Source organism: Cherax quadricarinatus, unplaced genomic scaffold (genome assembly GCF_038502225.1).
Source record: "Cherax quadricarinatus isolate ZL_2023a unplaced genomic scaffold, ASM3850222v1 Contig1160, whole genome shotgun sequence".
Taxonomy (NCBI): Eukaryota; Metazoa; Arthropoda; class Malacostraca; order Decapoda; family Parastacidae; genus Cherax; species Cherax quadricarinatus.
Window position 1 is genome coordinate 19497 of NW_027196186.1, and position 12365 is coordinate 31861.

At 38.8% G+C, this 12365-nt stretch overlaps 1 protein-coding gene across 1 annotated transcript in view; it reads right to left on the reverse strand.

The window, feature by feature from the left end:
• Positions 1–278: 278 nt before the first annotated feature.
• LOC128690877 (RNA polymerase-associated protein Ctr9) overlaps positions 279–12365 on the reverse strand; it is a 59703-nt gene continuing 47616 nt past the window's right edge. The window contains exons 14-15 of the mRNA XM_070080870.1: positions 9648–9764; positions 279–444 (exon numbers count right to left, since the gene is read on the reverse strand). Of these exons, the coding sequence (XP_069936971.1) occupies positions 295–444; positions 9648–9764 (267 nt within the window). The 3' untranslated portion in view covers positions 279–294. The remainder of the gene's footprint in view (positions 445–9647; positions 9765–12365) is intronic.

Genomic DNA, 12365 nt, shown 5'->3' on the forward strand with positions numbered 1-12365 from the left:
TTCCACACTACAAACTCTCTGCATAATATTTACACCACTGCCCTTAGACACAACATCTCCACTGCATTTACAACCCATGCTTCACACCCATATAACTGTTGTTGCCACTATACTCTCGTACATTCCCTTCTTTGCCTCCATGGGTAACGTTTCAGCAGAAACAAACTGTATCAGCAGAGATTCTAGTACTCTTCTTCATGATATGACAACTGTAGTAAATAGAACATTATATATACAGAATCTATAAATATAGGGTCTTATCCTAATGCTTTACAAGAAGACAGTTATGGTTACTCACTTCTGGGCCAATGTCAGCTCGTGCACAGCTGCCAACACAGTCTTAAGAACAGATTTTTCATCCCTGAGTACCTGCATGGCTAAACGCTGCAACACTAATGCCAAGTTATAGAGGATCACTGTATCATGAGGTGCAACATGACGAGCCTGCAATGTATTTGTGGTAGAGAAAAGTCAAGTTCCAATGTATTAAAGCTTGAATGCTCCTACATTAAATTGATAAGTAAATGCAAAGTGCAATTCTAAAACGTTTGGTTCATTCTTGATATGCCTTTGCTTAAATGTACTGCATGCACAACACTTCAGTTTACATAAAAACTAATATTTTCCAAATTTACTTTGTCACAATTTCAAGTGTGAAAGCAACTGAAATACACTAATTAAAATAAATCATAGAGAACACAGACACTGTTAGTTAAAACTGCAAATAAAAAAGAAGCCCTTAGCTTCAATTCTTACATACAGTGGTCCCCCGAGTTTCGTGATTAATCTGTTCCAGAGAGTCTGCCAAAAGTCAGAATTCATGAATGTCGAAACCATTTTCCCCATAAGAAGTAATATAAATCCAATTAATCCGTTCCAAACACCCAAAATTATATTATTTTTATTATTATCACACTGGCCGATTCCCACCAAGGCAGGGTGGCCCGAAAAAGAAAAACTTTCACCATCATTCACTCCATCACTGTCTTGCCAGAAGGGTGCTTTACACTACAGTTTTTAAACTGCAACATTAACACCCCTCCTTCAGAGTGCAGGCACTGTACTTCACATCTCCAGGACTCAAGTCCGGCCTGCCGGTTTCCCTGAATCCCTTCATAAATGTTACTTTGCTCACACTCCAACAGCACGTCAAGTATTAAAAACCATTTGTCTCCATTCACTCCTATCAAACACGCTCACGCATGCCTGCTGGAAGTCCAAGCCCCTCGCACACAAAACCTCCTTTACCCCCTCCCTCCAACCCTTCCTAGGCCGACCCCTACCCCGCCTTCCTTCCACTACAGACCGATACACTCTTGAAGTCATTCTGTTTCGCTCCATTCTCTCTACATGTCCGAACCACCTCAACAACCCTTCCTCAGCCCTCTGGACAACAGTTTTGGTAATCCCGCACCTCCTACTAACTTCCAAACTACGAATTCTCTGCATTATATTCACACCACACATTGCCCTCAGACATGACATCTCCACTGCCTCCAGCCTTCTCCTCGCTGCAACATTCATCACCCACGCTTCACACCCATATAAGAGCGTTGGTAAAACTATACTCTCATACATTCCCCTCTTTGCCTCCAAGGACAAAGTTCTTTGTCTCCACAGACTCCTAAGTGCACCACTCACTCTTTTTCCCTCATCAATTCTATGATTCACCTCATCTTTCATAGACCCATCCACTAACACGTCCACTCCCAAATATCTGAATACGTTCACCTCCTCCATACTCTCTCCCTCCAATCTGATATTCAATCTTTCATCATCTAATCTTTTTGTTATCCTCATAACCTTACTCTTTCCTGTATTCACCTTTAATTTTCTTCTTTTGCACACCCTACCAAATTCATCCACCAATCTCTGCAGCTTCTCTTCAGAATCTCCCAAGAGCACAGTGTCATCAGCAAAGAGCAGCTGTGACAACTCCCACTTTGTGTGTGATTCTTTATCTTTTAACTCCACGCCTCTTGCCAAGACCCTCGCATTTACTTCTCTTACAACCCCATCTATAAATATATTAAACAACCACGGTGACATCACACATCCTTGTCTAAGGCCTACTTTTACTGGGAAAAAATTTCCCTCTTTCCTACATACTCTAACTTGAGCCTCACTATCCTCGTAAAAACTCTTCACTGCTTTCAGTAACCTACCTCCTACACCATACACTTGCAACATCTGCCACATTGCCCCCCTATCCACCCTGTCATACGCCTTTTCCAAATCCATAAATGCCACAAAGACCTCTTTAGCCTTATCTAAATACTGTTCACTTATATGTTTCACTGTAAACACCTGGTCCACACACCCCCTACCTTTCCTAAAGCCTCCTTGTTCATCTGCTATCCTATTCTCCGTCTTACTATTAATTCTTTCAATTATAACTCTACCATACACTTTACCAGGTACACTCAACAGACTTATCCCCCTATAATTTTTGCACTCTCTTTTATCCCCTTTGCCTTTATACAAAGGAACTATGCATGCTCTCTGCCAATCCCTAGGTACCTTACCCTCTTCCATACATTTATTAAATAATTGCACCAACCACTCCAAAACTATATCCCCACCTGCTTTTAACATTTCTATCTTTATCCCATCAATCCCGGCTGCCTTACCCCCTTTCATTTTACCTACTGCCTCACGAACTTCCCCCACACTCACAACTGGCTCTTCCTCACTCCTACAAGATGTTATTCCTCCTTGCCCTATACACGAAATCACAGCTTCCCTATCTTCATCAACATTTAACAATTCCTCAAAATATTCCCTCCATCTTCCCAATACCTCTAACTCTCCATTTAATAACTCTCCTCTCCTATTTTTAACTGACAAATCCATTTGTTCTCTAGGCTTTCTTAACTTGTTAATCTCACTCCAAAACTTTTTCTTATTTTCAACAAAATTTGTTGATAACATCTCACCCACTCTCTCATTTGCTCTCTTTTTACATTGCTTCACCACTCTCTTAACCTCTCTCTTTTTCTCCATATACTCTTCCCTCCTTGCATCACTTCTACTTTGTAAAAACTTCTCATATGCTAACTTTTTCTCCCTTACTACTCTCTTTACATCATCATTCCACCAATCGCTCCTCTTCCCTCCTGCACCCACTTTCCTGTAACCACAAACTTCTGCTGAACACTCTAACACTACATTTTTAAACCTACCCCATACCTCTTCGACCCCATTGCCTATGCTCTCATTAGCCCATCTATCCTCCAATAGCTGTTTATATCTTACCCTAACTGCCTCCTCTTTTAGTTTATAAACCTTCACCTCTCTCTTCCCTGATGCTTCTATTCTCCTTGTATCCCATCTACCTTTTACTCTCAGTGTAGCTACAACTAGAAAGTGATCTGATATATCTGTGGCCCCTCTATAAACATGTACATCCTGAAGTCTACTCAACAGTCTTTTATCTACCAATACATAATCCAACAAACTACTGTCATTTCGCCCTACATCATATCGTGTATACTTATTTATCCTCTTTTTCTTAAAATATGTATTACCTATAACTAAACCCCTTTCTATACAAAGTTCAATCAAAGGGCTCCCATTATCATTTACACCTGGCACCCCAAACTTACCTACCACACCCTCTCTAAAAGTTTCTCCTACTTTAGCATTCAGGTCCCCTACCACAATTACTCTCTCACTTGGTTCAAAGGCTCCTATACATTCACTTAACATCTCCCAAAATCTCTCTCTCTCCTCTGCATTCCTCTCTTCTCCAGGTGCATACACGCTTATTATGACCCACTTCTCGCATCCAACCTTTACTTTAATCCACATAATTCTTGAATTTACACATTCATATTCTCTTTTCTCCTTCCATAACTGATCATTTAACATTACTGCTACACCTTCCTTTGCTCTAACTCTCTCAGATACTCCAGATTTAATCCCATTTATTTCCCCCCACTGAAACTCTCCTACCCCCTTCAGCTTTGTTTCGCTTAGAGCCAGGACATCCAACTTCTTTTCATTCATAACATCAGCAATCATCTGTTTCTTGTCATCCGCACTACATCCACGCACATTTAAGCATCCCAGTTTTATAAAGTTTTTCTTCTTCTCTTTTTTAGTAAATGTATACAGGAGAAGGGGTTACTAGCCCATTGCTCCCGGCATTTTAGTCGCCTCATACGACACGCATGGCTTACGGAGGAAAGATTCTTTTCCACTTCCCCATGGACAATAGAAGAAATAAAAAGAACAAGAGCTATTTAGAAAAAGGAGAAAAACCTAGATGTATGTATATATATATGCATGTGCGTGTCTGTGAAGTGTGACCAAAGTGTAAGTAGGAGAAGCAAGATGTCCCTGTTATCTAGCGTGTTTATGAGACAGAAAAAGAAACCAGCAATCCTACCATCATGCAAAACAGTTACAGGTTTTTGTTTCACAGTCGTTTGGCAGGACGGTAGTACTTCCCTGGGCGGTTGCTGTCTACCAACAACAATTATTTTTTTATAGTTTAAATATAGATTTACATACAGAAAAGAATGATAAATCAAGAATAAAACAATAACAACATCACGCTTACCTTTATTGAAGACTGTTGTTGGTGTATGGAAGACAGGAGGAGGGGAGAAGATGGAGAAGTTACACTATTGTTTGGAAGGGGAATCTCATTCCATAAAGAGCTCTTGCAGCTCTACCCTCTACCACAATCACTACGACCCTTTACCACCATCACAACCGCTACCACCCCCTACCACCATCATAATCACTACCACCCTCTACCACCATCACAACCACTACCACACTCTACCACCATCACTACCACCCTCTACCACCATCACTACCACCCTCTACCACCATCACAACTGCTATCACCCTCTACCACCATCACAACCACTACCACCCTCTAGCACTATCACTACCACTCTCTACCACCATCACAACCACTACCACCTTCTACCACCACCACAACTACTACCACCCTCTACCACCATCACTACGACCCTCTACCACCACCACTTTCGTATTTTTCTACAAACCTTTTTTTTAATTCTATCGTGTTTCTCACCTTCTTTATCAAAGGGCTGGCACTAGAAGCTTTCTTTGGGCCCAGGGTGGCTTATTTAGCAGTTTCAAAAGCAAAAAAATGGATTATTATGAAATGTATCGTATGAACGCATGGGGTGAGGGTCACTCACCCACAAAGAATGCTACACTGACTCCTTTGTATACGCCCGGCCGCATGTATGCATTCCGTACGACGGATGAATCATGACACAAATCATGAAGCGTGAGGCTTTATTTTGATGAAAAAAGTTGCCAAAAGTCAAAATTCACAAAGCATGAGGCTCACGAAACTCGGGGGTCCACTATATTTGTAATTACCTAACTAAGTTTGAGAGGACTGAGCTCCAGCTCTTTATCCTATTTCTTAACTTCTGGCCAAATGTCACACCTACTTTTAAATCTGTATGGAGCTTGCTTTACTGTATTATTGTTCATCTTATAACACCTCTACTCATTTTTTTTTTTTGTTTAGCACACCAGCCATCCCCAACCGAGGATAGGTAACACCAAAAAAAAAAAAGAGAAATATTTTCACTATCATTCAATCATTGTCATGCCAAAAATGTGATTAACCCTTTCAGGGTCCGTGCCGTAGATCTATGGCTTTGCGTTGAGGGTCCAAACCGTAGATCTACGCCATGAGCTCAGCTCATTCTGATAAGCTGTAAGCAGTAAATTTGGGCCTAGATATGAGAGAATACATCTATGTGGTATGTGTGCACCACAAAAAACAAATCCTGCAGCCCACAGTGCATAATGAGAGAAAAAAAACTGAGACCATAATTTTAGATTAAAACAGCAACTTTGCAGTGTTTTTTTGTATGTTCTTTATAGTTGTATTTGCTATTTCTTGGTCTCATTTGATAGAATGGAATATATATTACAGAAATAGAGATGATTTTGATTGGTTTTAGTACTAAAAATGGCTTGAAACTGAGCTCTAAGTAACAGAAATGTTAAATTTTTGCCAATGTTCAAGAGTAAACAAATGACCTCACACGTCTAATACACGCCAGCTGGTGGGTCTAATATACGTTCACAAATGTGCTGATGTTACTTATACAATTATTACAATATTGCACGACAGTAAATTTTCAATGTTTTGGTTTGAATAAAAATTCATTATGTGAATTAACCCTTTCAGGGTCCAAGGCCCAAATCTGGAGTCACGCACCAGTGTCCAAGAATTTTCAAAAAAAAAATTTGTTATTTTTTCTTATGAAATCGTAGAGAATCTTTTTGTGAAGGTAATAAAACAAAAAGTACGAAATTTGGTGGAAAATTGACGAAATTATGCTCTCGCGAATTTTGAGGTGTCACCGATATTTACGAATCGGCGATTTTGCCGACTTTGACTCTCATTTTAGGCCAATTACATTATTCCAATCAACCAAATTCTTAGCTATTTCACTAGTAATACTTCTATTCTATCGATTGAGCACAAGAAATCGCCAAGTCAACTGTTTCAACTACAAAATAAAGTGATCGGAAATTGTTAATTTGGCCAATTTAACACAAAGTTCAAAATATTCCAATTTCAAAATAGGGTCCAGAATAAACAATGTAGGCATTCCTGGCACTAAACTAACATTTCCTCTGTTCATTAGTCATGTTTTGAGGCTTTACAAATAAATTCCATTTTGATTTTTTATTCACATAATGAATTTTTATTCACACCAAAAAATAGAAGATTTACTGCTATGCAATACTGTAATAATTGTATAAATATCATCACCATATTTGTGAATGTATATTAGACCCACCAGCTGACGTGTATTAGACGTGTGAGGTCGTTTGTTTACTCTTGAATATCGGCAAAAATTTAACATTTCCGCTACTTTGAGCTCAGTTTCAAGCCATTTCCAGTGCTAAAACCAATCAAAATCATCTCTATTTCTGTAATATGTCTTCCATTCTATCAAATGAGACCAAGAAATCGCAAATACAACTATAAAAAACATACGAAAAAACACTGCAAAGTTGCTGTTTTAATCAAAAAATCATGATTTCAGTTTTTTTCTCTCATTATACACAGTGTGATGCAGGATCTGTTTTATGTGGTGCACACATACCACATAGATGTATTCTCTCATATCTAGGCCCAAATGTACCACTCACAGTTTATCAGAGTGAGCTGAGCTCATGGCGTAGATCTACGGTTTGGACACTCACCATAAAGCCGTAGATCTACGGGACGGACCCTGAAAGGGTTAAAAATCAAAATGGAATTAATTTGTAAAGCCTGAAAACATAACTAATGAACAGAGGAAATATAAGTTTAGTGCCAGAAATGCCTGCATTGTTTATTCTGGACCCTATTTTGAAACTGGAATATTTTGAACTTTGCACTAAATTGGCCAAATTACCAATTTCCAATCACTTTATTTTGTAGTTGAAACAGTTGAGTTGGCGATTTCTTGTGCTTAATCGATAGAATAGAAGTAATACTGGTGAAAAAGCTAAGAATTTGGTCGACTGGAATAAGGTAATTGGCCTAAAATGGGAGTCAATTTCGGCAAAATCACCGATGCGTAAATATCGCTGACACATCAAAATTCGCGAGAGCATAATTTCGTCAATTTTCCATCAAATTTCATACTTTTTATTTTATTACCTTCCAAAAAAGATTCTCTACCATTTCATAAGAAAAAATAACAAAATTATTTTTTGAAAATTCTTGGACACTATTGTGCACTTGGAAATTTTGCCACTGGACCCTGAAAGGGTTAAGAAATGCTACCAGATATCCTAGTAACTTGTTTACAAGTTTAATTTCAACAATTTCCCCATGTTTCTATGGCATACCTGGTAAAGGGCCTATCCTTGTCTACCCTGGCTATCATCACTAGTATTTTATATGCCATAATCCCATTCCCTCTTATTCTTCGCTCTATCAATATCATAAAACTTAGTTCTTATATTATTTTCTTGTAGCTCATTACCTTCAATTTAAGTACCAGTTTTGATGCAATCCTCTTCATTCACCAAGCAATGCTTTTACACCAGCACTACATACTCAATAATGGTTATACCAATAATAGAAAAAAAAAAAATTCTAAAAGGGTCTCTGTATCTAGGTTCTTCAATGCCACTCTCATATTTGCATGTTTAGCTTGTGCTGTGTGATGATGATGTTACAGTGTTGTGTGTGTTTCATAGGACCTGTTTGGAGTAATCATTCCATCATCTTTTTCTGTAACTGATTCTGAGTTCCCCCACCCCCAACTAAGATGGTACTCATTTTCTGACTTTTCTCATCAGTTTACGTTCTCCTCATTATTTTGGCATCATCCACATACAAAGAATTTAGCTCTCAAACTTGACTTTTTTTTTTTTTAACACATCGGCCATCTCCCACTGAGGCAGGGGTGACCCCCCCCCCACACACCCAAAAAAACTTTCACCCTCATTCACACGTAATCACTGTCTGCAGAAGCATTCAGATACGACAGTTTAGATGTTACTCCAAACAGTAAATATCCCAAATCCCTCCTTCGAAGTGCAAGCATTGTACTTCCCACCTCCAGAACTCAAGTCCGGCTAACCAGTTCCACTGAATCCCTTCACAAAATATTACCCTGCTCACACTCCAACAGCTCGGCAGGTCCCAAAAAAACATTCCTCTCCACTCACTCCTATCTAATACACTCACATGCAAGCTGCATGTCAAGCCCCTTGCACACAAAATCTCTTTTACCCCATCCCTCCATCCTTTCCTAGGATGACCCCTATCCCTCCTCCCCCCACTACAGATTTATACACCCTCCAAGTCATCCTATTTTGCTCCATCTTCTCTAAATAACCAAACCACCTCAACAACTCCTCCTCAGCCCTCTGAATAATACATATAGTAACTCCACATATCCTCTTAATTTCCACACTATGAATTCTCTTAATAATATAATTAATATCTTTATTTACTACAAGTACATGTACATGGTATACAGGCCTAGCTGACATCAATGACATACTACTATATGGAAAGCCCCTTGTCATGTAGAGCATTTCAGGCAAATTAGGTCATTGTCCCCGGATGCGACCCACACTAGTCGACTAACTCCCAAGTACCCATTTTACTGATGGGTGAACATAAACAACCGGTGTAAAGGGACATGGCCAATGTTTCTACCCAAGCTGGGAATCAAACGCAAACCCTCGCCATGTGAAGCGAGAGCTTTAGCCAAGGGCCACACATTGCCCTTAGACACATCATCTCCACTGCCTCCAGCCTCTTCCTCGCTGCAACATTCACAACCCATACTTCACACCCATATACGAGTGTTGATACCACTTTACTCTCATACATTCCCTTCTCTGCCTCTATAGATAATGTTCTTTGTCTCCACAAATACCTCAATGCATCAGCCACGTTTTTTCCTTCATCAATTTTATGGTTTACCTCATCCTTTATAAACCCATCCACTAACAAGTCTGCTCCCAAATATCTGAAAGTATTCACTTCTTTTATACCCCCTAAAATATAAATATTTAATTATATTTGAGAGTATGAGGGTGGTGCATCCAGCAAAGCTCTGGGAAGCAAGAGGTTAATCTCCAAGTAATGGCAGCTCTTAAAAAAAACCTACTTTCACACTTACCTTAAGCAGAGTATACTTTGCTTCCTTCAATTTAGCAGCTTTGAAGTATGCCCGTGCAAGGTACCCAAGAACTTCAACATTTGGGTATTTGAAGAATTTTTTTTGACAGTTTTCATACTGAAAAGAAATAAGTCAAGACTATCATTCTTCCTGCAACAAATCTGCTAACCCAAACCTAAACTTCCTAACACTACAACAATAATTATGTACATCATTGACAGCCTATGAGAAATATCACTATATATAAGAAGTGTCTTTTCTTTGACTCATAATTCTTCTTTTCAATAAATTTAATTTTGAACTGTCATTTAACATTACATATCTTTTTAAATTACCCAGCCTTTCAATTAAATGCAGTGTTATAATATCTATCTCATACAATTTAACATGTTTAATTATGTGATAAATGGTTTAACACTGAACACATCGACTCCAGGCTGGGGGACTGATTACCTCAAACTCCTTACACCTTTCTACTTTGTATTGGACTGATGAAGACACTGTGAAGCGAAACATTTCCTCAATAAAGATTCCCATATGTTGCATAAATGTCTCAATGTTTAATTATTTTTACAGCATCTTACACTAAGCTATTCTATTTATGCCTGTTTCCTTTTATTTATTAATATATATATAGAGTTAGAGCTAAAGAAGGAGTAGCAATAATGTTGAAGGATAAGCTATGGCAGGAAAAGAGGGACTACAAATGTATAAATTCAAGGATTATGTGGAGTAAAATAAAGATTGGATGTGAAAAGTGGGTTATAATAAGCGTGTATGCACCTGGAGAAGAGAGAAGTGTAGAGGAGAGAGAGAGAGATTCTGGGAAATGTTGAGTGAATGCATGGGGAGTTTTGAATCAAGTGTGAGAGTAATGGTGGTTGGGGATTTCAATGCTAAAGTGGGTAAAAATGTTATGGAGGGAGTAGTAGGTAAATTTGGGGTGCCAGGGGTAAATGTAAATAGGGAGCCTTTAATTGAGCTATGTGTAGAAAGAAATTTGGTAATAAGTAATACATATTTTATGAAAAAGAGGATAAATAAATATACAAGGTATGATGTAGCACGTAATGAAAGTAGTTTGTTAGATTATGTATTGGTGGATAAAAGGTTGATGGGTAGGCTCCAGGATGCACATGTTTATAGAGGGGCAACTGATATATCGGATCATTATTTAGTTGTAGCTACAGTTAGAGTAAGAGATAGATGGGAAAAGACGAAGGTGGCAACAACAAGTAAGAGGGAGGTGAAAGTGTATAAACTAAGGGAGGAGGAAGTTCGGGCGAGATGTAAGCGACTATTGGCAGAAAGGTGGGCTAGTGCAAAGATGAGTAGTGGGGGGGTTGAAGAGGGTTGGAATAGTTTTAAAAATGCAGTATTAGAATGTGGAGCAGAAGTTTGTGGTTATAGGAGGGTGGGGGCAGGAGGAAAGAGGAGTGATTGGTGGAATGATGAAGTAAAGGGTGTGATAAAAGAGAAAAAGGTAGCTTATAAGAGGTTTTTACAAAGCAGAAGTGTTATAAGAAGAGCAGAGTATATGGAGAGTAAAAGAAACGTGAAAAGAGTGGTGAGAGAGTGCAAAAGGAGAGCAGATGAAAGAGTGGGAGAGGCACTGTCAAGAAATTTTAATAAAAATAAGAAAAAATTTTGGAGTGAGTTAAACAAGTTAAGAAAGCCTAGGGAAAGTATAGATTTGTCAGTTAAAAACAGAGTAGGGGAGTTAGTAGATGGGGAGAAGGAGGTATTAGGTAGATGGCAAGAATATTTTGAGGAACTTTTATATGTTGAGGAAGAAAGGGAGGCAGTAATTTCATGCACTGGCCAGGGAGGTATACCATCTTTTAGGAGTGAAGAAGAGCAGAATGTAAGTGTGGTGGAGGTACGTGAGGCATTACATAGAATGAAATGGGGTAAAGCAGCTGGAACTGATGGGATCATGACAGAAATGTTAAAAGCAGGGGGGGATATAGTGTTGGAGTGGTTGGTACTTTTGTTTAATAAATGTATGAAAGAGGGGAAGGTACCTAGGGATTGGCAGAGAGCATGTATAGTCCCTTTATATAAAGGGAAAGGGGACAAAAGAGATTGTAAAAATTATAGAGGAGTAAGTTTACTGAGTATACCAGGAAAAGTATACGGTAGGGTTATAATTGAAAGAATTAGAAGACAGAATGTAGGATTGCGGATGAGCAGGGAGGCTTCAGAGTGGGTAGGGGATGTGTAGATCAAGTGTTTACATTGAAGCACATATGTGAACAGTATCTAGATAAAGGTAGGGAAGTTTTTATTGCATTTATGGATTTAGAAAAGGCATATGATAGAGCGGATAGAGGAGCAATGTGGCAGATGTTGCAAGTATATGGAATAGGTGGTAAGTTACTAAATGCTGTAAAGAGCTTTTATGAGGATAGTGAGGCTCAGGATGGGGTATGTAGAAGAGAGGGAGAATACTTCCTGGTAAAAGTAGGTCTTAGACAGGGATGTGTAATGTCACCATGGTTGTTTAATATATTCATAGATGGGGTTGTAAAAGAAGTAAATGCTAGGGTGTTCGGGAGAGGGGTGGGGTTAAATTATGGGGAATCAAATTCAAAATGGGAACTGACACAGTTACTTTTTGCTGATGATACTGTGCTTATGGGAGATTCTAAAGAAAAATTGCAAAGGTTAGTGGATGAGTTTGAGAATGTGTGTAAAGGTAGAAAGTTGAAAGTGAAC